General features: G+C 49.0%; 1 protein-coding gene across 3 annotated transcripts; it reads right to left on the bottom strand.

Annotated features, from left to right (window-relative positions):
- Positions 1–2299: 2299 nt before the first annotated feature.
- PGM1 (phosphoglucomutase 1) lies at positions 2300–23742 on the bottom strand. Of its 3 annotated transcripts, none has more exons than XM_027694232.1 (11): positions 23377–23742; positions 12449–12611; positions 12066–12212; positions 10927–11052; positions 9910–10100; positions 9386–9540; positions 8843–8958; positions 5472–5607; positions 3777–3960; positions 3301–3435; positions 2300–2546 (listed from the first exon to the last, which is right to left on the bottom strand). In XM_027694232.1, exons 1-11 carry the CDS (start codon positions 23620–23622, stop codon positions 2457–2459), a joined length of 1689 nt encoding a protein of 562 aa, XP_027550033.1. In that variant the 5' UTR covers positions 23623–23742; the 3' UTR covers positions 2300–2456. The 3 variants fall into 3 exon arrangements, with proteins under 3 accessions (XP_027550033.1, XP_027550031.1, XP_027550032.1); XM_027694230.1 differs by having other exon boundaries at positions 23308–23655; XM_027694231.1 differs by lacking the exon at positions 23377–23742 and adding an exon at positions 14982–15585.
- Between the last annotated feature and the right edge of the window lie 120 nt (positions 23743–23862).

Below are 23862 nucleotides of genomic sequence, written 5' to 3'. Positions count from 1 at the left end.
ATCCCTGGATTACTGGTGAAATCATGCTGGAGTGAGGTGTGCCAAGACCTTGGCTCGGTTGGAGACAGCCTGGAGACTCTTTACCAATGCTGCCATCTAGAGAGAGAGAGTCTCTTCCAGGGTGGAAGATCCTACAGACAACCAGGTTTAGAGCTTTTCTGCCTGGACCACAAGGTGCATGTGCAGTAAAACCATCACCCCGTGTGCTGGGACACTCTGGACACTGGTTCCTGCCAGCTCCACTTCTGGCCATGGCACCTCTGTGTGAAGCCCTGGATGGGACAAGGAACCCCTGAGCTCTGCTCCAGGCTCAGCTGTGGCTGCTCTTCCCAGACAGCTCCTGTGATGGCTTTTCCTTTCTGTGTAGTGAAACTGCAGCCATGAGATCCTGCATTACGTAACCACGGGATAAAGCTTAAAACATAGGCTGGACACACATCTGGATCTAATTGGGCTCCTCTGGGACAGGAGTCCTGCGCTTTGGCCTGGAGAGAAGCAAGGAAAGAGCAGCAGTAATTTTTCATGCAAATTTCCAGCTGCAGAGGGGTCTGTGCAAACCCTCTGTGGCCACAGCTTTGGCAAAGGTGGCCCATTAAGTGCTGCATGGGCTGACGGTGCTCCCGCTCCTGCAGTCACTGACTGGGAAGGGATCTGCTGGAAAAGTGGGTTTCCTGAGAAAATCAGGAGTGACTGAAGCTCAGAAGTCTCCTGTACCCAAAGCTGCACTGTTTATCCTGAACCACCAGCCACTGTCCCTTCCTTTCTGTCTGGTCAGGGACTGCTGACACTGGGGCAGCTGCCAAGAGCTACATCCTGCTCAGTGACCCCACAGGCAAATCCGCCCAGGCTTCCCCAGGAGAGATGTCTGGCCTGCAGCCATGGAATCACAGAATCACCGAGGTTAGAAAAGCCCTATAAGATCATCGGGTCTAACCATTAATCCTGCACTGCCAATGCCACCACTAACCCATGTCCCCAAGTGCCACATCCACACAGCTTTTAAATCCCTCCAGGGATGGGCACTCCACCACTGCCCTGGACAGCCCCTTCCAGTGCCTGACCATCCTTTCCATGAAGAAATCCCTCCTGATGTCCAACCTGAACCTCCCCTGGTGCTCTGCCTCTCGTTCTGAAGGTGCTGAAAGAAGTCAGGAGCCCCAGGAGAGGAGAGCTGTTAGCACCAGTCAGCCCCAGTATGGGCAAAGAGCAGCTTTTAGCCCAGTTTGACTGAGCAGTGCTCATGGTTCCATTAGGAGGAGCCCAGGACTGACCTGCTTTAACGAGAGGCCAACCATAAACTCTGGGGTCACTTGTTCATCCAATGCTTAAAAGGCAAATTAGAGCAGCCAAATTGTTTTCCCCCCACTAATCCCAGCTTTCTGCTTTAGTGCTCTGCATTGGGCTGTAGGGAAACCTCTGGGACACCATCCTGCCAAGGGAAGTGCTGGGCAGGCATGGAAAACACGGCTCTCCCAACCTCAGGCACAGGTTTTTCCTGGGTCCTACTCAGCTTTTAGCCTTTATTAACACCTCCTCTTTTCTCTTTACCACTAACCCTGATCTGGATCATTTTATGGAGCAGCTTTAGGGTACTAACACAATTTACAAACTCCATTATTTGTAATTCCAGTTGTTCTTTATAATCAAATCAGATGCTCATTGGTGCAAAGCTAAATTCTGTGGTCCCTTTGAGTGTTTTATAATTGCAGCTTTACATTGTTTTCACACAGCTAACATCAAACAGCTACACCTGTCTCCAAAGTGACCCTCTCTGTGCCCTTGGATAAGACATTGCACATTAATGCCTGCAAATCTGATTATTCCAAGGCTCTTACTGTCCACATTCAACCAAACAAGCTCATCAAACCCATCTTTTTGGGAGCCGCGATGTGGGCTCCCAAATAAAAGAGCCCTGAGCAGTGACTGTGACCCATCACTTTAATACCCTGCAATGCTCATTTCTGCATGGAGGATTTGTTGGGGGGTTTCTCACACAGAAGGCAAATGGAGATTCACTTTCATAACTGGTGTTTAAAAGGGAAAATCCACCTGAGTGAAAAATACTCAGCTTTAATCCACAGCCATTGCTGATTACCAAAAGGTATTTGCGCTTCTTTTCCAGGAAAGTTTCCACTACAGGAAAAAAACTCTGAATATTGAAAAATGTAGACTTTTCGTTATTCCTAGTGGCTTTTGTTTAAGGAAAAGCCAAGAGTCCATGTGCTGACCCAAAGGTTGTCTAATGAGCACCACACACAACCCACGGGGACACAGAGAAGCAGCACAGCAACAGAACACGGGGTGCTGAGGGCTGGGGTTTATTATTGTCTATCCTTAGCAGCAAAACAGTGTTCTTAATTACAAGGATAAAATGAACATTCCTCTCTCAGTGACAGGTGGGACAAGGGGAGGTGGGCTGACCTCCTTCCCCGCGTGCATCCAGCGGCAGTGCCGCTCTATGTGATGACAGTGGGCCCGGTGCGGCCGGTCCGCTCGTGGAGCTGGGAGAGCTTCAGTGCAATGGAGATGAGAGGGGCCAACATCACCTGCAGGGAGGAGAGAGATGGCTCAGAACTACTGCAGCACATGGAGCTCTCACATGCCATGTCCAGCCTTCTCTTGTGGGCACCTGGGCTCAGCCCGGGATTCCCAAAGCTCAGCTCTGCTGACCAAAGGACTGGTTTGGGCTCACATGAGCTGTGGGACAAGTGAGAGGGATGCAGTGCTCAGAGAGGAATCCCAAGCTCAGCTCCAGTGTTGCTGCTGCCACCCTCACTGTGCCGTATCCCAAACTCTGTTGCACGATGGCAGAGGACAGGGAAATCCTGAGTTCAGTTTGTTCCTCTCAGGATGTGGAATTCTGAGTCTATTTGTCAATAGTGGCACAGCAAGTTGTGCACAAGGAGCTCACAGAGTGTTTACTGGTGAATATAGAATCACAGAATAGGCTGAGCTGGAAGGGACCCATCAGGATCATCAGTCCAACTCCTGGCCCTGCACAGGCACCCCAGCAATCCCCCCTGTCCCTGGGAGTATCATCCAAACACTCCCTGAGCTCTGGCAGCCTTGGTGCTGTGACCACTGCCCCGGGGGGCCTGTTCAGTGCCCGACCACCCTGTGGGGGAAGAACCTTTTCCTGATATCCATCCTCAACCTAAATATAAGAGGAGGATTCTTTTCCTCCCGTGCCTACAAGAGCACAGCAGCATTTTTAAGCTGTAAAGAACACATTGAACTCACTACAGAACAGGTCAGTGCCACCTTAAGTACAGCTGCATCCAGCTGGGATTCCACACCCACCTGCGGATCCTGATGGATCTTCTGTGCGTCCTTCTCGTAGCTGTCGATGTAGAGCCGCACGGTGGCTCCCGCGCTGCCGGTGCCGCTCAGCCGGAAGATGATCCGGGAGCCGTCAGAGAAGATGAGCCGCAAGCCCTGGGCGGGGAGGAGGGAGGGAAGAGCCTCTCAGCTCTTGGGTATCCAAGGTATTTTCCATGAGAGCCAGTGTGGCTATGCCCAACCTGCACCATCCCTGTGCTCCTCCTCTTCAGGGAGCCACAGAAGGCTCTTTTGTTACTTTCTCCCCATTCCCACAGGGATTACTATCCCTCCTACCCCACACTGGAGAACTTGCCGAGCTCCTGAACACAAAGCATGCTGCTGCTGGGAGGTTCCTACCCCAGCACATGCCTGGAAACAAGAGCCACCATACACAGCATTCCCAACCCACTGCTATTCCATAGAAATAGACACAAAGAAAACACTCCTGTGCCCACCTGGTTTTTGGAGACACTTCCATCCACGGGGTCATTGTACTCAAAGTTATCAGCCTTCTCCACCGTGTAGGCCTTGTCCCCACACGACAGCTGCTTCCCCACGAAGGAGCGGTCGAACATCACCGCCTCCAAATCCTTCATCATTTTGTTGGCTGCGTCTGCATCCACCTCCTCATAGTCATACCTGCACCAGGCACCAACACAGGTCAGGGAGGGGAGGGTGCAGTGGGCACTGGTGGTTTGGGATGCCCTTTTTGACCTCTGCCTTCTGCCCTGAGGATGTCCTCTGCTCCCACACTGCAGGGGAGCACGGGAAGAAAAGGCACGTAAAAAGCACCAGAACAGGTTGCCCAGAGAAGCTGTGGCTGTCCCATCCCTGGAAGTGTTCAAGGCCAGGTTGGACGGGGCTTGGAGTAACCTGGTCTAGTGGAAGGTGTCCTGCCCATGGCAGGGGGTGGAATGAGATGAGCTTTATGGTCTCTCCCAACCCAAACCAGTCTGGGATTCTATGAAAAGAGGAGGGTCTGTGTGCAGCAGTACAGCTCCATACAACACAGACTCCTGGGATACACTGCAGCAGCTGGTGTCAGGAGATGGAAGCACAAAGTGCTGTCTCACACTGGGTGTGTTACAGATCCAGGGCCAGGCTCCAACTCCTGCCAGGAATTTGCTGTAATTCTGCCGACAGGATCTCAGCAGGCCCCTCACAGACACAGCTGAACACCATCGTCTGCATCCCCTGCAACTGTGACTGCACCAGGACAACATCCCACTGCCAGCTTTGAGAGACAGCAGAGAGTGGCTGGAGCACATAAGGGATCCTAGACTCTGTATTCTGAGTGCCAGTGGGATTTGTGCCACTTTATTTGCCAGCTGACCCACCCACCCCTGCACTGAGTGTGCTCTGCAGACACCTCGAGTGCTAAAAGGCTGCCTTTTTATCCCAGACTTTGGCATTTCCCCCCAGGTCTCCATGACTCAGGTGTGTGCTGGCTTTGCAGTGTGGGGAGAAAAAGAAAGAAGAAGAAAAAAATAAAAAGAAAAAGCCAAGTTCTTTCATTTGGCAATTTGAGAGGGAATTTTCATGTAGGTCTTCAAGCTGAAAGATTTCTGCCTGATGCTTTCACTCCAGGTGACATTCCCACCTCTGTTTGTGTGCAGGCTGGTTCTCACTCCTTCCCTTTCCATCTTCCACGTGTATTGCAGCTTAAATTAGAGTATTTTGGGACTGGACAGAAACTCATCCAGGTAAGTAACAGCCTGGGAGCTGGGCATTCCACAAGATACTACTGTCACTGCAGGTATCACAAATTCGCTGCTGATTTGGGCTCTCAAGAGCCCAACATACTGAACTGATGGCAAAAAAGACTTGAAAGGAAAAAAATCATTAAAAAAAAAAGATTCTTTGCATGTATAAAATGTTCAGCCTGGGCAGACTTTGATACCAGATTTACATCTAGAATAACAACCCTAAGCTGGACATAGTGAAGGGTTCTAGTGAATCCCATTCTGTGTAACCCGGGTGTGTTACAAACTGCTCAGGGAGTTTTACATTACTGTGAGAGAAGCAGCAAGTGCCTCGGGGCAGGAGCAGCCCCATGGTGACACACCAGTGCCATCAGTGCTTTGGCTCTGACCTCGAGGGTTGGACACGGGACAGAAGGAAGTGTGAGGTGTTGGAAGCACTTTTCCCACCTGGTAAAGTAGTTCCTGCCGTACTTCTGCCAGTGGTCCTTCATGATGTCCTCCACACTCTGCTTGCGGGTGGCCAGGATGGACAGCCAGGCCAGCACAGCCCACAGCCCGTCCTTCTCCCGGATGTGGTCGGAGCCTGTGGAGGGAACAGCACAAACACATCTCCCACTCCTTTCACCTACCTTGTCTCCTCTCCTGCATCCATCTGGCAGCACTACAGGCTCCCAAATGGAAGGCATTCCCACAGCTCCATCCGGGCTGCATCATTAGAACGAGGCAGGATATCATCTGCTTTCAGCTACAGCCCAAGTAAAACATTCGGCCCCTTTCAACACACATACTCTCATTGTTCACAGATCCTTAACTCTGTTCCCAAGGAAGGAACGGGGAATGCACAGTAAAAAGGTCATCAAATAAAAAAAAAAGGCAAAGGCAGAGGAGCAGCTCAGGAAGAACTTCAAGCTCCTGAGCAGCTGCCACGTTCTGTCTGCCAAGCAGCACACTGGGATCAGCACAAATCCTGGCCCAGCACCAGGACAAATGTCAGCCCTCCTGGGGAACCAAACCCCAGCAACTCTGGAATTAGCCCAGAATGGGGAGAGGAGCAGCAGGTCAGAGAGCACTGGCCATGGGGCTGGAAAATAGCAGGGCAAGGAGAGACTCCATCCACCTGTGGAGACAAGGAGAGCTCCCGCACACCAGGCACGGAGAGGCTGGAAAACCCCTCTTTTGGATAGAGGAGGATTCACAGAACCACAGGACAGTTCAGGTTGGATGGGACCACAGTGGGTCATCTGGTTTGACCTCCCTGCTCCAGCAGGGTCACCCCAGAGCACATGGCACAGGGTTTCATCCAGGTTTTTCACTATCTCCAGTAAGGGAGACTCTGCACCTTCTCTGGACAACCTGTTCAGTGCTTGGTCACTGCACAGGGAAGAAGTTCTCCCTCATGTCCAGGTGGAAGTTCCTGTGCCTGTTTGTGCCTGTTGCCTCTCATTCCCGATTCCACCAAAGCTGGCACTGCACAGAGAGCAGGAAGCCACCGGAGCCCAGCCCAACCTTGCCCTGGGAGCACAGCAGGGGGCTGGGAACACACAGGAAATCCGAGAGGGGCTGGACCTTACACAGCACCCTGAGCATCCAAATGAAATGGGATCAAATGGCCCAGAACACCCCCAACCCACCCTCAGAGCTCCTCCCCGGTCAGCTCATGCTGTGCTCCGCAGCTGCAAAGTTCTCTCCTTTCCACTCTGGAAAACCTCCAAACAGGTATTAATGAATCCCAAGGAGCTAATGCAGAGAGCACTTCAGAGCTGCCATGTCACCCTCTCCAGGAGTGCCAGAGTGGGGATCCTCTGGGAAAGGGCTGGGGGCAGGGCACGGGTTAGGTGGAGCTTTGCACAAATCCCACTATTGTGGACGCAGCGATAAATTATCCCCATGGTCCCTCAGGGAGGAGAGAGCTGGGCAGAGGTGATGGAGAGGAATGCTAAATAAACACCAGTCCCATGTGATGTATCAGCTTATGGCTGGAATAAAATACCCAAGGAAGCAAGCAGGAATTCTGTCATGTTGCATTACTCTAATTGCTCCTGGACTCCAGTCCCACCAGGTCACAGTTTGTTTCAATTTTTACTGGATCTCTTTGGCTGCTCCTTCACCTCTCTCCCCTTCAACACTCACATTCTGTCCAGCTCCAAACAACTCCTCATTAACTTCCTATCAGCCAACCTTCCTCACCCCTTTTCATTCCTTTTTCATTCCTAAGTGCATTTGCCAGGTGGACAAACACCCTTTGCACTGTGGGGGCAGCCCAGCACTCCTGGGCCCTTTCTGTCCCCCCAAAACTGCTGCAGCCTCCAGCCACTTGGATTTGATGCTGTCTGGCCAAAATCCCAAACCTCTCCCTCAGCCCCTGCTGCAAATGGAATCAGTCACTTTTATTTGGGATGGAGTCACTTCCCTGCTGGGGGATGGAGAGAAACTGGGAGCTTGTTGCTCATACAACAGTTTTAGAGAGCTGCTCATCCCAGACCATATCCCATCAGCAGCTCCAGGAGCATGGAAAAGCATTTGCTGGTTTTTGGTTTGATTTATTTCCTGAAGCACCAGTGCCCTCTCATTAGCCAAGGTCCAGGATATAAACTCAGCACATGCTGAAATCACTCAGGCACTCCAAAATCTTTACTCACAATTTCCTTCAATATTTCTTTACAGAGATACCACGTTTCCTGAAGTTCCCTTTCCTTCCAATCTGAGGCCAAATCCAGTGTATCAGAATAGCATATGATTGCAAAAATATTGCCACTGAGGACTGCTCAGCCCCACAGCACCCTGCTTTCACCCAGAGCCTGGGATCCCCTTCCTCAGGCACAGGGAAGCTGGGGCAATCCTTTCCTGTCAAGCTGTGCACCCCAGCTCCACAAAGTACCTCACCTCAGGCATTTGGGGATTTAAGGCACCCATGCACAGGTTAAAAGGTGGTGGAATGAAAAACACACAAGGTTTGAGTGTGAAATCATCCACCCTAAATTCCCTCAAGACCCTGTGCTTTGCATATCCCACCAGAGGTCCTTAGAGAACAGGGAAAACAAGATCTCAAGAGAATTCAGACCAGGTAAAACTCAGCCTTTGTGCAGGAATTAGGTGCCTTTTCCACAGTCAGGATGTTAACACCATGTGGTAGATGCCATGGGAGAGCTCAGAAATTGCTGAGGTCTCCCAGGAATTCTGAGTGTCCTGCACATGCTGCTCCAATGTGGAGCAAAACCTGCTCCCTTCAACTTCCCTGCACAAATAACAGTTGTGTGTCACACCCCTAGAAATTCCTTGTGATGTTCACTTTGTTTCTCAGTAACCCAATAACTTGCTTAGACTGTTCAAAGGCAAGTGTTAATTTAAACTTTATAAATCATACCTTGTTTTCAGAACAGGAAAATGAGGGCCCTATTAAGCTCAGAGATTTAATAGTGACCTGAAACCTTCCCTAATAAAACTCCATGCTCCAAACCATATTTCTTTCCAGAAATGAAAACATTTAGAAGGCTTTCCTGGCCACCAAGAGTTGAAAAATACATTTAACATTGCACTTAATCCCCACAGACTCAATGACCGGGCTAGTAAAGAGGCCCTCAAACTTCCTGCATATCTCCACGTGCCTTCCTGAAGGACTGAGGGAGAACTGGCTCCTGCCTCACAAAACCTTCAGCACTGTTTTTTTCCACACTGATTCTTCCAAGCCTTTTTTAATATTTTATTATTTTAGAAGCATTAACAACTACAGATGAAAGAGAAATCCCAAGCTATAAAGAATAAAGAACTAACAGGAGGAACTAACACCATCCTGGGTGATCCCAGGAACGCTGACTTACCAGTTCCAAAACTTTCCTCTCCACACAGAGACAGTTTGTTTGCATCCATCAGGTTTCCAAAGAACTTCCAGCCTGTTGGAGTCTCATACAGAGCGATCTTTGTAGCCTGGGCCACCCTGCAAAGGTAAGAAAGCCAAGTCACATCCCAGCTGGATTCCTGGTGCTCCCATGTGAGATGCTGCAGTATCAGCCTCTCCCTTGGGGTGACACTGCAGGCAGGGAATGCCACTGCTTTGGGGGTTTATCCTCTATTTTATCCTAGTGTAACATTTGGAAAATGGGTGGGATGTGCATTTAAAGAACAGATCCAAACACACAGCTCTTCTAAAGCAACTTTAAGTTATGGATCTCCAAACATTCAACAAATTAGCACTATAAAATTTAAGGGGAAAAAAAGGGTGGGAGGGGCATTTGTTTGGACTTATCTGTAGAGAAGAGAAAGAGCCAAGAGCACAGCCCAGCTCTGCTCCTCACTACAGAGATGTGTTAAATCCCAAGAAAGAGACAGGGATCCCTCCCCCCTCCCACCTGAACAGCTGGTACCTGTCGAGGGCCCCGCTGGTGGGCATGCTCCGGGCAAATCCACGGACTCCGGTCTGCTGGAAGTACGGGATGCAGAGAATGTTGGCAGCGATGACGGCCACGGAGTCGGAGGGGTTCACGAAGAAGCCGTGTTTTCCCAGGATCATGTTGCGATCCTGAGGAGGACAAGAGGGGAACAGCTCTGCTCCCTGCTCAGCACAAGAGCTGCTCATAAACCCAACAGCTCTCAGGGATTTTCTGACTGCACTGGAATAAAAACAGAGCTTTGAAACACCTGGATAGTGTTTCACCTTCCTGCTGGTTTTTCACAGCCTTTAAAGTTATTTAAACGCAGTTTGGGCTTCTTTATTGACACAGTAGCCAACTATTGCCCAGGTGACAAAATGCAGCAAGTGGTTCACTTCCATTCAAGACTACAGAGGGAGAGAAAAGAGCTTTGCCTTTGTCCTCTGCTTAAAATCAGCTGAGCAGTCTCCCACAGCAGATTAGAAGGCCAAAAAGTGACCAGAGAACAGCTCATTTACCCCATCTCCATCAAAGGCAGCTCCAAAGTCATACTCTCCCGTCTTCATGGTCTGGACCAGGTCGGCAGCATAGGTTAAGTTGGGGTCAGGGTGGTGGCCTCCAAAGTCCTCCAGTGGGGTGCAGTTCACAGCTGAGTTTGCTGGGGCTCCCAGCTCCTCACACAGGATCTTTTTCACATAAGGGCCCACAACTGTCACAGCAAAACATGGAGAGAAACAAGTTGTCTCTGCCCTTGGTCAGCCCCACACCAGCCATGTCACCACCCACCCCTGGGCTGCTCAGGCTGGGTCAGTTCATGTGGGCTGTGCTCCTAAAGCACAGGAGCTCCCATAGGATGGTCAGTTTGTGTGGGCTGTGCTCCTAAAGCACAGGAGCTCCCATAGGATGGTCAGTTCATGTGGTTTATGGTACTGAAGCACAGGAGCTCCATAGATCTCAAGACAAGAGGAACAAGGTGCCAAGAAAGCCAGGGTGCTCCCAACAACGTCTGTGAAAGGGACTCACAAGTTTGCCCGATATATTAAATTATATAAATCAGTCTAATGGTCTCATTTTTGTACTCAAACCTCTATGGGCACATTTTTGCCTAATTGCTGTGACCTCCATGGGACACTGATGTGAAGTCAGGGCAGCTTTGATCCCAGCTTCATCCTCTGTCTCTCAAGTGCTGACTGACATATATGAGCCCTCCAGCACTCCCCAAACTCCACCAATACCTCTGCCCTGGGGCAATTCCCAAGCCCAAACATTTCACGGAACCCTAGAATGGTTTGTGTTGGAAGAGATCTCAAAGTTATCATCTCATTCCAACCCCCAAAATACAATATTTGACAAAAGAAAATAACGTAAGGCATAAAAAGTTTGCTTGCAAGAAGAAAAATCCAGGATGCTACAAAACAAAAATCAAACTTAGAAGTGATGGATATAAATTCCAGTAAAATCTCTCTCTCTGAAGGAGGTGGGAAAGCCCCTGGGACACCCAGCCCCCTAAAATGCCCCAAGCCCACCCGGGGTACCTCCGTGCATGGCATCAATGCGGATCTTGAGGTGGTTTTTCCCTGAAAGCAGCTCCTTTAATGCACTGAAGTCAAAGATATTCCTCAGCATGTTGGCATACGCTTCCACAGAGTCCACAATTTCCACTGGAAAAGAAAAGGGAGCAGAGAGCAACTCTCAGAGTCTGAAATCTTTGTCACAAAGTCCTTGTTGCTGTGCTGAGCATCCTCAGAGCACCCGGCCAGGGCTCAGCACAAAGCCTTCCACATCCCACAGGATCAGCTGATAAAGATGGGAATAATGGTGCCAAATTAAGAATTTAATTACAGGTTCTCACTGCTAATCAGGTCACAGACCAACAAAATCCTTAAGGAAAATTCTGTTCCCAGCTACGACTCCCAAGAGGCTCAGTCCCATTTCTCTTGCCTGGAGAGAGGGATTAAGGGAAAAGGGGAATATATAGAGAGATATATATAATCAGATCTTTAATTCCACCAAAGTCAATTGGAATTGTAAACTTAATAGTTCAAAAAAGCTGCACCTTTGCAGCCAACAGGCAATATAAAAACTCTATTAACATAAAAATCCCACTACATAAATGGGGACTGAAACACCAACTTTTATCATCTTTTAATTTATTTTTTAATCAGCACAAGTCACCAGGAGATGGTAAAAAAATACTTGCAGTGTTTTTTCAAAAGTATTTTTTTAATGCATTTTCGTATTTCACTGCTGACTGACAGAAATCACATATGAAATATAACAGCCTTCCCACTCACAGGGAGAGCTTTTATTTGTGAAACCATGGAAAAAATCAGTTACAAGATTAAACACTATATTTTTTATCGGGAAAATGCACTTTAACTGCAGAGGTGTCTGTTTTCAAGTACAAGTTTGCTTTGCAGACAAAACAGCCTTTGATTTTAGTGAAGTTTGATGGATCAAGATTTTGCCACTGAAGTGGAAACTTTTGTAGGACAGAAACTGATGTACACAAGGTGAGATGCAGAGCAAACCAAAAAAATAAATAAATATCAGGATGCAGGAGCAATGTCCTTCTTGGATTATCCAATGGATGAGGAGGGATCAGAATGGCCATGTCTGTCCTCAGACAAACCAAATTTCCTCATCCTTTCCAAGAGCAAGAACATTTGTTTACCTGTAAAGGGTTTAAATTTGTTCTCCAAGTCAAACTGCTGCTTCCCAATGGTGCTCAAATCCACCTGGAGATCTGGGCAGATGGCATACTCCTCAATTTTCTTGCTGATTTGGAAAATTTTATCCGTGATGGCTTCAGGAGCAGGACCTGGGAGAGAAAACAGCCAAGGGGGAAGATGGTAAAAGAGGGATGTACTTCAGGAGTTCAGGAAAGACCCAGGGCTGGGAATCCCAGAGCATGAGCATCCAGGTTTGCTCTGTTTAGGGAAACCCACTGCTCAGGGCTCTGGATCTCTGTGATATTAAAGCAGAAACTGGGTTCCTTGGGGTCAACATGAGAAACAACCAAACAAATTAAGCAAATAAGGGGCCAAGGGCCCTCACCTCCATTGGCAATGTTGAATTTGATGCCAAAGTCCCCGCTGGGCCCCCCAGGGTTGTGGCTGGCTGTCAGAATGATGCCCCCAATGGCCTTGATCTTCCGGATGATGCAGGACACGGCCGGGGTGGACAGGATCCCGTTCTGCCCGATGACCAAGCGCCCGATCTGGGGATGGAACAGCAAAACAAACTCCTGTGAGGCCCAAATCCCAAATGCCAAATCCACCAAACCCCAAATGCCAGCAACAGGTAAACCAGAGCCCTGGAGGTACATGGATGGCAGAGGTGCCTTTGTTCCTGGGAGGCCTCCAAGCTCTCCATGGTGCATCCACCCCCACGCTCTTGTGCCTTTGGAGCGTTTTCCTTCAGGAATGCTGCAGCTCAGCTGGACATGGTGCACTGGAGGGCTGAGCTCTCCAGTAGTCCCTGGTTTTATGTTGTTTAGTTGTCTCTAAACAACACCAAAAATCAACAAACCCATCTGGCTGTGGCCTCGAACTTTGGTTTCCAAACACACAATGGGACGGAGAGAAGCCAAAACAGCAAAAAAATTGGACATCACGGCTGCTCCCATGGGACCAGCTGCAGGTTCTTCCAGTGAGTAACACACCTCCTTCCCATAAATTCAGTAAGCTCACTGAGATTGCATCCAGAGCAATGTGCTGAGCAACACAAAGCAATCAAAATCCAGTTGCTTGAGTCCACGCAATAAAGCAGAGGATGAATAGACAGAACACACTCCTCACCACAGCCCCCAAATGAGGTGACAGAGATTTAAAAACATACCAGACTCTGCATCAGCTGAGATTACAGAGAGAACAGAAAGAGAAAAGAGGAGGGATTCCATTCAAACACAAGATAAAGCAGGGATCAGGAGGAGTGTTCCCGACTGCAGGCCCGTGGTGGGAGCTGGGCCAAGGGCACGGCATGAGTGTGATTCCGGGCCCCTGGCACTGTCAGGTGCTAAGCCCCAGGCTCCTGCCCATCAGTTAGTGCATGGTACAGCTGTCAGAGACCAGCTGCTCAAAGATCTGCACCTCCAGCAAATAATGAGCATAAATATGAAACAGCAGTTTAGGACCCCAAGGTGAGGCCCTGCTCGTGGGGGCAGCTCATGGGACAGCAGCTCATGGTGGAGCCCTCCTGGGTTTTCATTTGAAGTGGCCCAACCTGCACAGAGTTTGCTTTTCCCCATTCTCAGCCCAAGCCAGCACTGCTTGATCTGTGCTTTAGTCACCAGCACACCTTGTCCTGTGCTTTATGCCAGCCTCCAAATTTTGCTCCTCCAGTTTCCCCAAGAATCCATGGGACCTCCAGGAAGCTCCTCTGCAAAACTTCACCTCTTGTTCCCCAGTTTCCCTTTGAGGGTCACATTCTGCAGCACCCCCGTGCTCTGCAGCAGCTCAAGGGATGCTGCAGAGGGCTGGTAAAACAAGGGATTTTCCCTCCCACACCAGACAGGAGAGCTCCTGGTCCTCCCCACACACCTGAACTGCAGCTTTTCCCCACAGTGAGGAAGGAAAGGAAGAAACACTTGTCTCCATACAAGCTGCTCTCTGATTTAGGGCCCTCCAGAGGTTTTCAGCTGTCATTCCCCACCCATCCAATGCTCAATCCCTTGTGGTAACCACTGGAAAAGGTTGCTCGTGGCAACAATGTGCTGAAAAATTTACACTTAATCCTTTTGGATTCTCTGGAATTTCTTCTGAGAAAAACCTAAGACTGGAGAAACACCTTTCATGGAATTCTCAAAACAGACCCACTTGGTGCAGCAATTTTGGGTTACAGCCCCTCAGAGCAATCCAGGCAACATTTCCACCCTGGTTTTACTGAGAGCCCACTAAGATGCACACAGGAAATAAAGAACACCTAAAATTCCTCAGATCCAGGTCTCTCGGAATAACAAGAGATCCAGGATAGACAGCAGAGCCTTTTCTTCTTAAAAAGCAGAAGAAAACAGATACAAAACCCCAAAGCCCAAGAGCCTTGCAGTGCATGAATCATGGTCCACCACCAACAGACAAGCCTGTCCTGCTTCCAAAACACAGAATTCCAGCACAGCTGAGATCCACATAAAGGTTGCCACTCACTTCCTCACCCTCATCTCAATTTTCAAAGGCTCCTGGAGTATTTATCACAACTTATATATGGTGAGAAAGAAACAACCATGTTTTTACCTTTTCCTTTGCCACTCTGGTGGCTCTTCCTGTTACTTCATTTCTGAACAATATCAGGGGTTTATATTCTCATGGAAAGGCTACAAAATCCAAGTGCCAACAGCCTGGGGCTGTCAAACACACAAACACCAAGCAGTATTTATTTTCCATTCTCCAGGTGTATTCTCTACCCAACTGCATCTCTTAGAGTGAAATCAGTCATTTCTGTACTACCAAACTGGTTTTCCATTAAAAACTTAACTTCTACAGTTGAATAAAGCCTTTGGGGAAATTAAATCTCAGAGTGACTAATTTATTAAGGTTTCCTGCATTTATCAGCCACACACCGACAGGAATTTAGGGATTTAACATTTACCAACCCCATTGGCAGCAGCCATTTGGACAATCAGTTCCACTGCAGACTTATTGAGGTACCTCCCATCACCTCCAACGACCAGAGAAGATCCCTGGCGGTCTCTCAGGTCTATGGAAAAAAAGATACTCTGCAAGAAGTTCTGCAAATAGTTCGTCTTGGATTCAAAATAAAAGGTCTTCTTCCGTAATCCGCTGGTTCCCGGTTTCTGGTCATTGTAAGGGGCTGTTGGCACGGTTAGCACTGGCAGAGGAGCGTCTTCCATGTTCTTTTTTCATACAAATGCATTTAAAAAGCAAAATATGCCAAAATTAGTCCCCAACCTTGGCCCACCTATTAGACAGGAGTTCAGGGAAGCCGCTGGACACCCAAAAATAGCCCCTTGAACCTTGAGCTGCCACTGGTTTCTGTAACTGAAGACGCTTTCCCGCACTTGCTGGGGAGGATCAATGTCCCGGAGAACACACAATTCCACGCTGCTGGGAAAGAGTTTCTGTCTTCTTTACCATCTGCTGGTTCCCACAGGCACAGCTCCTGGCCATTCCCGAGCCCAGCAGTGTCAATCCATGTTGTTCTCTCTCAGGGAAGGGACGACAGGGAGGCGGGAGCAGCTCAGCTCCCGCTCGGATGTGCTGCTCCGGTGTTTTTGCCAGCCCAGCAGATCCACAGGGCAGTGGCCGGCCAGGCCAGCAGGCTGGGTCCCTGGGAGGCAACGTTCCAGAGGGATCCTGCTGGAGTTATTTAGCAAAGTCTGGTGAGTTAAAGGTCACTCTTAAAATGGAAGGGAGCGGATCCGTTACCTCCCGTTTGCTCACGCAGCTCCTGCCTTGACAACCCGACTTCTCCACGGGCTCCCTCAAACACAGGGATGTTATCCACCAGGAACAGTGGGAAAAACCCAGAGAAGCTGAAAAGCTACATAAGCAATGGGTTCAATTGAACACCCCCAGCAAATATCAGTGAGATTAAAACCACAAAAAAACATCAAATGTTTTGGAAAACTGCATCCGGCAAAGATACTCATTTGGAAGCAGCTTAAACATGTGCAGGAGAGACTCAGACACTAAGAAACTTCTATGAAGCATCATCTTCCTGAGCATGGGGAAGGTAAATGAAGGAAGGGAAGCTTCTAGAATCCCCACCCCTGGAAGTGTCCAAGGCCAGGCTGGATGGGAAAGGAGCACCCTGGTCTAGTGGGAGGTGTCCCTGCCCATGGCAGGGGGTGGGATGAGGTGGGCTTTAAGGTCCCTCCCAACCCAAACTAGGCTATGATTCTAAATCAGACTTTCCTCCAAACCGCCTCAATAACACTCAGAGACCTCTGTCTAAGCTGCTGGAAACAATGTATGGATGTTACTGGAGCAGTTAAAGCACAGACACTTTGTAACAACTCCATCTGTGCCCTTATGAATGCAGGGGACAGGAGGTGTGTACTCAGCTGAACAGGGAGAATTCACAAAGGTGCTCGGAGGCTCTTTCCTGAGGTGCCGAGTCTGTCATTGCTCCAGCCATTAATGTATTTTCTTCCAAGGGGTAAAGGGATCATACAACCATAAAGGTTGGACAAGCCCTCTGAGATCACTGAGTCCAACCACTCACCCAGCACTGCCAAGGCCACCACTAACCCATGGCCCCAGATCCTGTTTTATGCATCAGTACATTAAAATCCAGTTGCATTATTTGTATGAGCTGACACATCTTTTACACCGACAATGAGATTTCCCGGGATACAGAAACAACTGGGTTGTGTTTTATCCGTCCTGAGACTCCCTTAATTCCTAGGCACAGGTTTCCCTCTAGTGGCACAGAAACCACAATCCAGCTCCCAAAATTACACCTGGCAGCAAAAGGCCTAAGCAAGCTCTTTCCCTTCTTATTCTCAAGATAAACTTGGTGCCCTGTGAAATGTCGTGGCATTAAGTGACAGGAGGAGGGCACAGGCCACCTCCCAGCTCCTGTGACTGCATGTGGAATTACTGGCAGGGAAAAGGCCTATGAAAGGTTGGAATTTGTGTGTGGAATAAAGTACATGTGGACTGGACAGAGGAATCAAATTAGATTAAGCTGGAGAGGAGGGTGTTGGCCATTAGTGAAATGTTTGTGGACATAAAGTAAAACACATTCTGTCAAATGAAATATAAAATAGTGCATAGAAAGTTTAGGGACAAGAACAGTATAACATCAACCCTGGTTTTGGGGTGCTTACCTGCTCCCAGGGCTTTCCTGAAACATCTCCATCACTGCTGGGATAATCTAAATCACCACTAACTGGCCAAGCAGGACTGGTCAGGGGTTGGGCATCACAGGCTGCCAGAGGATTCAGAGGTGGAAAAGGTCACCAAAGGTTGATGCTGAGCACCTTTGGACTGGAGCAGGGTCATTAGATCCGTGATCTGGGAGGCTTTACTGGGATGACTGTGATCATTACAGATCACTCACAGCTGGAAAGGAATTCAGGAATTCAGCAGGTCATCAGCTCCCTCCCCAGAACTGGATCAAATACACCCCCAAAGTTGATATAACTTGTTCTTGAAATCTTTTTCTCCAGGTAATGCCAGTGCATCACCAACCTTGCAGCTGGAATTGTTTCCCTACAATCTGCTGGACATCTTCCTTGCAGTGGTTTAAGTCCTCCTGAGCTGACAGAGCAAACAAATCATAATCCTCTTCCTGACAACTACTCACACACTTGAAATCCTTTGGCTATAGACTCTGAGTGTCCTCTCTGCTACAGCAAACAACCCCAATTCCCTGGGCTTTTCCTTGTGGGCACGTTTCCTGGTCTCTTGTTCCTGATGGAATTCAGAGGTTGGTGAGGGCATGTCCCCCTCCCACTGCAGGCCAGGGCATTTGTTAACTTGGGTCCTTTTCCTGACCTGCATTTCAGACACACAAGAACTGAGTGAAAATAAATAGCTAACTGCCCCCTCTCAGAGGGCAGATAAAGCCCAGGTACCCTCTGTGTGGCTGTGTTCAGCTGCAATCCTTCTTTTCCAGCTTTGCAGGAATTTCTGACAGCAACCAGCTCCTGACACCCTTTTTCTGTGCTTAGTCCAAAAGACACAGAGCACGAAATCCCAGGCAGCAAATGGAGTAAAATCACTTCACACTTATTTGGTGACTTTCCTTTAGGACAGAATCCCATTCCCCTGGCTCCTGCCCTCTGAAAAGCACAGTTGCCTGCACTGTCCGTGCACTTTGGCCATAAGAGGGTGCCAAGAGCCCTGAAAAACCCCATTGATCAGCTGCCAAAACCTGGCACTCTGTGCCCGAGGACGACTCTGGTCCAGGCAGCCACTGCTGTCACATTTGGCAATGCCAGGGCAACTGGAGCCCAAGTCAAATAAACAGACTGCAAGCCTGTTAGTCATACAAGGAGTGCTGCTCCAACTGCACAGCACTTTGTTTCTATCAAGAGTTAATTAAAAAGCTGGGTTTGGAAGTTGCTGCAGAGATTATGGAGAGGCAAAAAACTGTCTGGCACCATCTCCACAGCACATCCACATAAATCACTCCAGAATTAAGAGAGACTGTTCTGTTCCTGCACTGCATCCCAGTTAAAACGAGCAGACAAACTGGGTGGCACAGAAAGGGCCCAGCAGGGCTGGGAATGAAACCTCCATGTCCGGGTTTGTCCCAGGGAAGTCCACGGTAGCAACCAGGATTGAGAAACTTTGTGTTCAAAGGTCAGCCCTTCAAAGCACATCCAATCTGCATATTATTTCCAGTGTCCTGCCCCGAACCAGGGAAAGGGCAGGGATTCCAGCTGATTTGCCTCAAGCAGACCCAGGAATCCTCCAGGATTTCTGGCCCCAGCCTGCTGATTGACAGCACCTATCCCTGAATCCTCTTAAAAACCAGCACCCAAACCCCCAAAAAAACCCCTTAGGCAGGGATGACCCTACACAAACCATTCTCCTTAAAGGTTTCCCAGGCAGAGATTATTTGACCTTCCAAAGGCAACACACTCCTTTCCTTAGCCTTAAGCTTCCTAAAATGCCTCTCAACATTTGACCTTATAATTCTTGCCCTGTCTCCACCAGGCCAGAGAACGATGTCACTTTGTTCCCTGCAGCCTCTCTGTGCTCCTCCATCCCTTGGCTCAAGTCATTCCCTCCTCACTGGCTCCACCCACCCCCCCTCATAGAATCCCAGAATGGTTTGTGTTGCAAGGGACATTAAAGCTCATCTCATTCCACCCCCTGCAATGGCCAGGGACACTATCCCAGGTTGCATCCAACCTGTCTTTGGACACTTCCAGGGATGGGGCAGCCACAGCTTCTCTGGGCAACCTGTGCCAGGGCCTCACCACCCTCACAGGGAGAAACTCCTTCCCCCCAGAATGACCTCAGGCCATTCCTGCTGGTGTCTCCCCCAACCACACTGGATCCTCTCTGAGAGTGGTGCCCCAGGTCAGGACTTAAGTTCCTGGTGAGACTTTATTTCTTGGGTTTCACTTACGCAGCCTGACTTTAAAATCTAGAAATGATGTTCTTCTGGATAACTGGATGATCCTGCCACCAGTCTTTGTCCTCTGCTCATCAGATCTGCTGCTCAGTGTGTTACTCTGCATCTTGTGCTATGAATGTATAATATGTACATATTACATTTCTTAGGACTTCTGCCTTCTTCACACTTTTTACTGATATTTATGTTATTTATGTTTATTCCTAAAATATGTTCCAGCTCATCATTTGAAACATTAATCCATATATTGGCTAACTCAGACCCATGACAGGGTGGGCAGGACCCCCCACAGTGCATTCCTAGATCCCAATGAGCTTGGCCCTGGCATCACACACATGGAGAGCAGCTCTCCAGCCCAATTCCTATCCCAAACTTTGCCTTGACCAAGAGAAGGCTTTAGGCTCCATCCTGCTACCCTGCCAGCCCAGCCAGAGCTGAGGTGTCTGGTTATGCAGAGTCATTGTCCCAGAGATTACAGTTAAATCCCTGTAGGATGAATTTCAACTCTGCCTGCTGGATTTGCAGAGATTAACTGCAAAGCACCTTAGCTCTGTCTCTGAGCTGGAGTTTCATTAGTGTAGAGTTTAAAATTCCAAAGAGGCACTGAAACTGGACAACCTGACACTGCCTTAATCACCTTCCACTGTAAACTGGCATAAGCCAATTAACTTTACAGGCAGAAAGAGGCTAAGCTGGTGTAACAGCAGCCTGCAACCTGTAAGAGCTGCTGCAGCATTGGCTGCCTCCTAAAATCCACCATCATCTGCAGCCAGGAAATACCTGCAGTTGGTATTTATTTCCTTACTTACTTCACATATCACACCTCAGTTCCCCCTTCTGCCTCTGAGAAAAACAGGAACATTAGAAAGCCCAGAAATTGAGGCTTTTCTTACTGGCTTGTGGGATCCAGCATTACTGCATCTAGTTCTGGTACATAGGGATTGCTTTTTGGAATAACTTGCTATATGATCACTTTATTTTGATATTTTTAACACTAGGAGCTCTAACTTGAAGGAAAGATCTCAATGGGAACTGATCTGGAGGCTATGGCAGAACAACACAAAGGGAGCTCCAAAAGTAGAGCAGTGGCAAAAAAAGAGCATTTAAACACTTGGTTTCCCTGGATAACTGAGTGGGGAAAAAGGTAAAGAGCAGCCAAGCCAGGAAACCAAACTTCCTAGGGTAGAGAGCAGCATTTCTAATAAAATCCCTGTGTCCTGCAGCTGTAAAACAAAGCTGGGCAGTATTTAGCATGCAAAGCACTGCCTGGCACTCAAAACACCTTCCAGCTACTTTGCAGCACTTTGAAAACTGTTTAGTCAAGAAGGAACCAAGGGCATGGTAAATTTGTGGAATAGCAGGTGACAATGTCAGTGAATCAGCCTGGTGCTGGTTATATGATCAGATCCGGATTTACAGCTTCAGTTCTGTCATTTTTGGTTGTTTTTGAAATAAAGCTGTTGCACTGCCATCATTCTACTGACATGTAATGCTCCAACAGGAGTTTTCAAGCTTTTATTCATGTAATTAAGAGTCAGACTCACTATGTGGGAATCACATCCAGGAAACCTGGCACACAGACCAAAACAAAGCAGGGAGGCAACGCTGGATGCCAAACCCAACAATGTCTGTTGCAGTTTACTTATATAAATGCAAACTTAAAAACAAGATAAACATTGCTTAATTTCACAACTCCAAATTGAGTTGCTGCGAGTCAAAAATAACTACTTAGTTACATATTAACCACTCCAGTTAGAGACAAAACTAAAACTCAGTTTAGCATCCTTCCTTTTTACTTGTAAAACTAACAATCATCAACTGTGGCCCTCAGGTCTCTCCTGTGTTTCCAGAGGACCATTCAGCCAGATCTTAACACCACATGGTTTTAAAGTATTCATCCAAGCACCTCTTAATCCCTAGGACCAGAAATGCAATTTTCCAGCACTCGTTTTCTCTGTGTTTCTCAGCATTTCTCACACTGAGTCTTTCCCTGAGTCCTGGCTGCTGGAATCAGATCTCCAAGAGCCCCAGCACTCAGACAAAACCAAAGGCTCCAGGAATGAGTCTCCATGTGCTGTTCCCTGTTCTGTTGGATACTTTCTTACCAGTTGACAGCAATTGTCCACCCTTCTCTTTGAAGGGCTGGCAACTTCCAGTTACTTCACATTTACTGTGAAGAAACAGGATTTTCATAGATTCTTCCTTAACTACACTGTGGTAACCACTAGGAACTAATATTTGCAATTACAGGGAAAAACCACAAAGCAACCATCCCTTAACCATTCCAAAACAGGAAGGCAAGCACAAAAAAGATGTATTTAAATTTTATTAAAAACTACTATTTTGCATTTGCTAAAGAAACCCTCTATTTTCAGTCATCTCATTTCTTGAGATTGGATGGTTTTGCCCTTCTTAAGTTTGGCAATACTTGCACTGCCTTATACCAAATGTAGCCAATAACTGTACATCAAGCTTTCAGTAGCTCTTTAGATCACTCCTCTGTACCTCCTCTGGTTACTTATTAAAGCCTGGTCAGGCTTTACCTGCTGTCCCTTTATTAACCCACACATTCTTCCACATGTGTTCTTCCTCCACCTCCCATTTTCTCTGCCTTTTGAGCAAATTCTCTCCCAGCACTTTGAATTCATGTGGACAAAATGCTCCAAGGCAAAGTGCTGTTGGCAAGGGCACCCCTTGGGACCCACTGCAGCTCTGGCAGAGAGCTCAGCTCTGCACGTACGTGAGTGTCTGCACACCCTCCCAAAACACCTCCTCACAGCCCAGCATGGCTCTGCCTCCAGGCCTTTCCTTACTCCTGGGATGGAGCTGAGGTGCAGCTGATGGAGAACTCAGTGCTTGGAAAGCTGTCACATCCTGCCAGGCCCTGGGTGCACATCCAGAAACCTGTACAAACACTTTATGCCAGGGAACAAGTTTCCCATTCTGCTTATTCCCAGTGATCCATAGGGATCCTGTCTGTGTGTGCTGTCAGGCATGAAAGCTGCATGTTCCACTCCAACCCCTTCCTAGAAGAGATAAATGTACCAGTGTCTGCTGCTTTTCCATCAGGGAAGGCTGCACTATCCATCACTTCCAGAGGTGCACAGAGCAAGGTTGGTGCTGCTCAGGGATGCTGGAATAGGGAACCACACATCACAAAAAAGCAAATTTCTATATGGCCTAACCTCCCCCCCAACAAACAAGTTATTTGCTTTTTTTGTGCCCTAAGAAGGCAGGGATCTCAAATTGCTAATTCTTTTCTTAAGTAGTCAGATCTTTAAAGTCATCGAGGCACTGGGAAGCTGAAATAGGGAACTCTAAGGTTTCACCCTATGTCCAACCCAGAGCAACAAACATCCTTAGCCCACTCCCTCCTTCGTGGTCCATGAGGAAGAATGTTTGCTGCTGATGTTGGTGTCCCAAAAGAAGGGGATATTTTTCATTCGGAAAACACAAAATGTAGGAAAAAGCCTCCCTTTACAAACGCGGCTCCAGTGCAGCTCTCCCTGCCAACATCCCGGTCCCTGCTGGGCTTCCTTCGGGCTGCCCAAGTGACAGGACCAAGATGAAGCAACAGGGATGAAACCTCAGCACGGAGACACATTCCAGTGTCGTGGAAGGGATCGCCGCTGCCCTCCCAAACCTCATCACCTGCACGCTGTGCACTGGTTTGTGTTTCAGCTGGAAAACCCCCCGACGGCCCGAAGAAAGAAGGAATACGAAGAAAGTGGTGTTTGCCTCCTCCCTGACCGATGTCCGCTCGCTCCCGCACGTAGGGCAAGGTGGGAAAGGCTGCCGGGGGGGGTTCTCCTGCCTGCACCGCGAGCTGTGCCCACGGCAGCCTCGTCAGCTCATCTGTCACTCACCGAGTTACTTCCACGCCGCGGACACGCAAAGCGCCACGATTTCCGGGATCCCGGATCCCGGATCCTTACCCCGTTGGCAGCGGCGATGCGGACGATGAGCTGGATGGCGTCCCTCATGTAGAAGCGGCCGTCGCCCCCCACCACAAGCGTGGCTTCCTGGCGCTCTGCGGGCGGCACCGTGGCCAGGATGCTCTGGATGAAGTTCTCGGTGTAGTGGGCATTGCTCTGGAACACCGTGACCCGCTTGCGCAGCCCGCTGGTGCCCGGCTTCTGGTCCCCGTAGGGCTTGGTCTTCACGGTCTCGATCCGCACCATGGCCGGCGCCGGGAGAGTTCCGGGAGCCGGGGGGGCACCGGGCCGGACCGGCCCCGCCGCCAGCACCGCCCCGAGACCGCCCCTTAAAGGCACCGCCCGCGCGGCCGCCTGGGCACCCAGTGGAGAGAGGACACAGCATCCTGCCCTGCCCTGCCCTGCCGTGTCCTGTCCTGCTCCCACAGGGTGCGGACGCCGCGCTGCCGAGCTCTGGGTGTGCAGAGAGGAGCACTGAGCATCCCT

Source organism: Neopelma chrysocephalum, unplaced genomic scaffold, assembly GCF_003984885.1.
Source record: "Neopelma chrysocephalum unplaced genomic scaffold, ASM398488v2 Primary Assembly neopelma1_97, whole genome shotgun sequence".
In the NCBI taxonomy this organism is placed as follows: Eukaryota; Metazoa; Chordata; class Aves; order Passeriformes; family Pipridae; genus Neopelma; species Neopelma chrysocephalum.
Note: the sequence above shows the minus strand (reverse complement) of the source record. Positions and strands in the feature narration are given on the sequence as shown.

Bases quoted from the DNA above. Each gene is read 5' to 3' on its own strand.
- PGM1 (XM_027694230.1), bottom strand. From the start codon at position 23,622: ATGGTGCGGATCGAGACCGTGAAGACCAAGCCCTACGGGGACCAGAAG. The intron at 3,961-5,471 runs GTGGGAAAAGTG...TGCCTGGTGCAG, and splicing joins GGCAGGAACTACTTTACCAG to GTATGACTATGAGGAGGTGG. The intron at 2,547-3,300 runs GTGGGTGTGGAA...TCCTCCCTGCAG, and splicing joins AGATCCATCAGGATCCGCAG to GTGATGTTGGCCCCTCTCAT.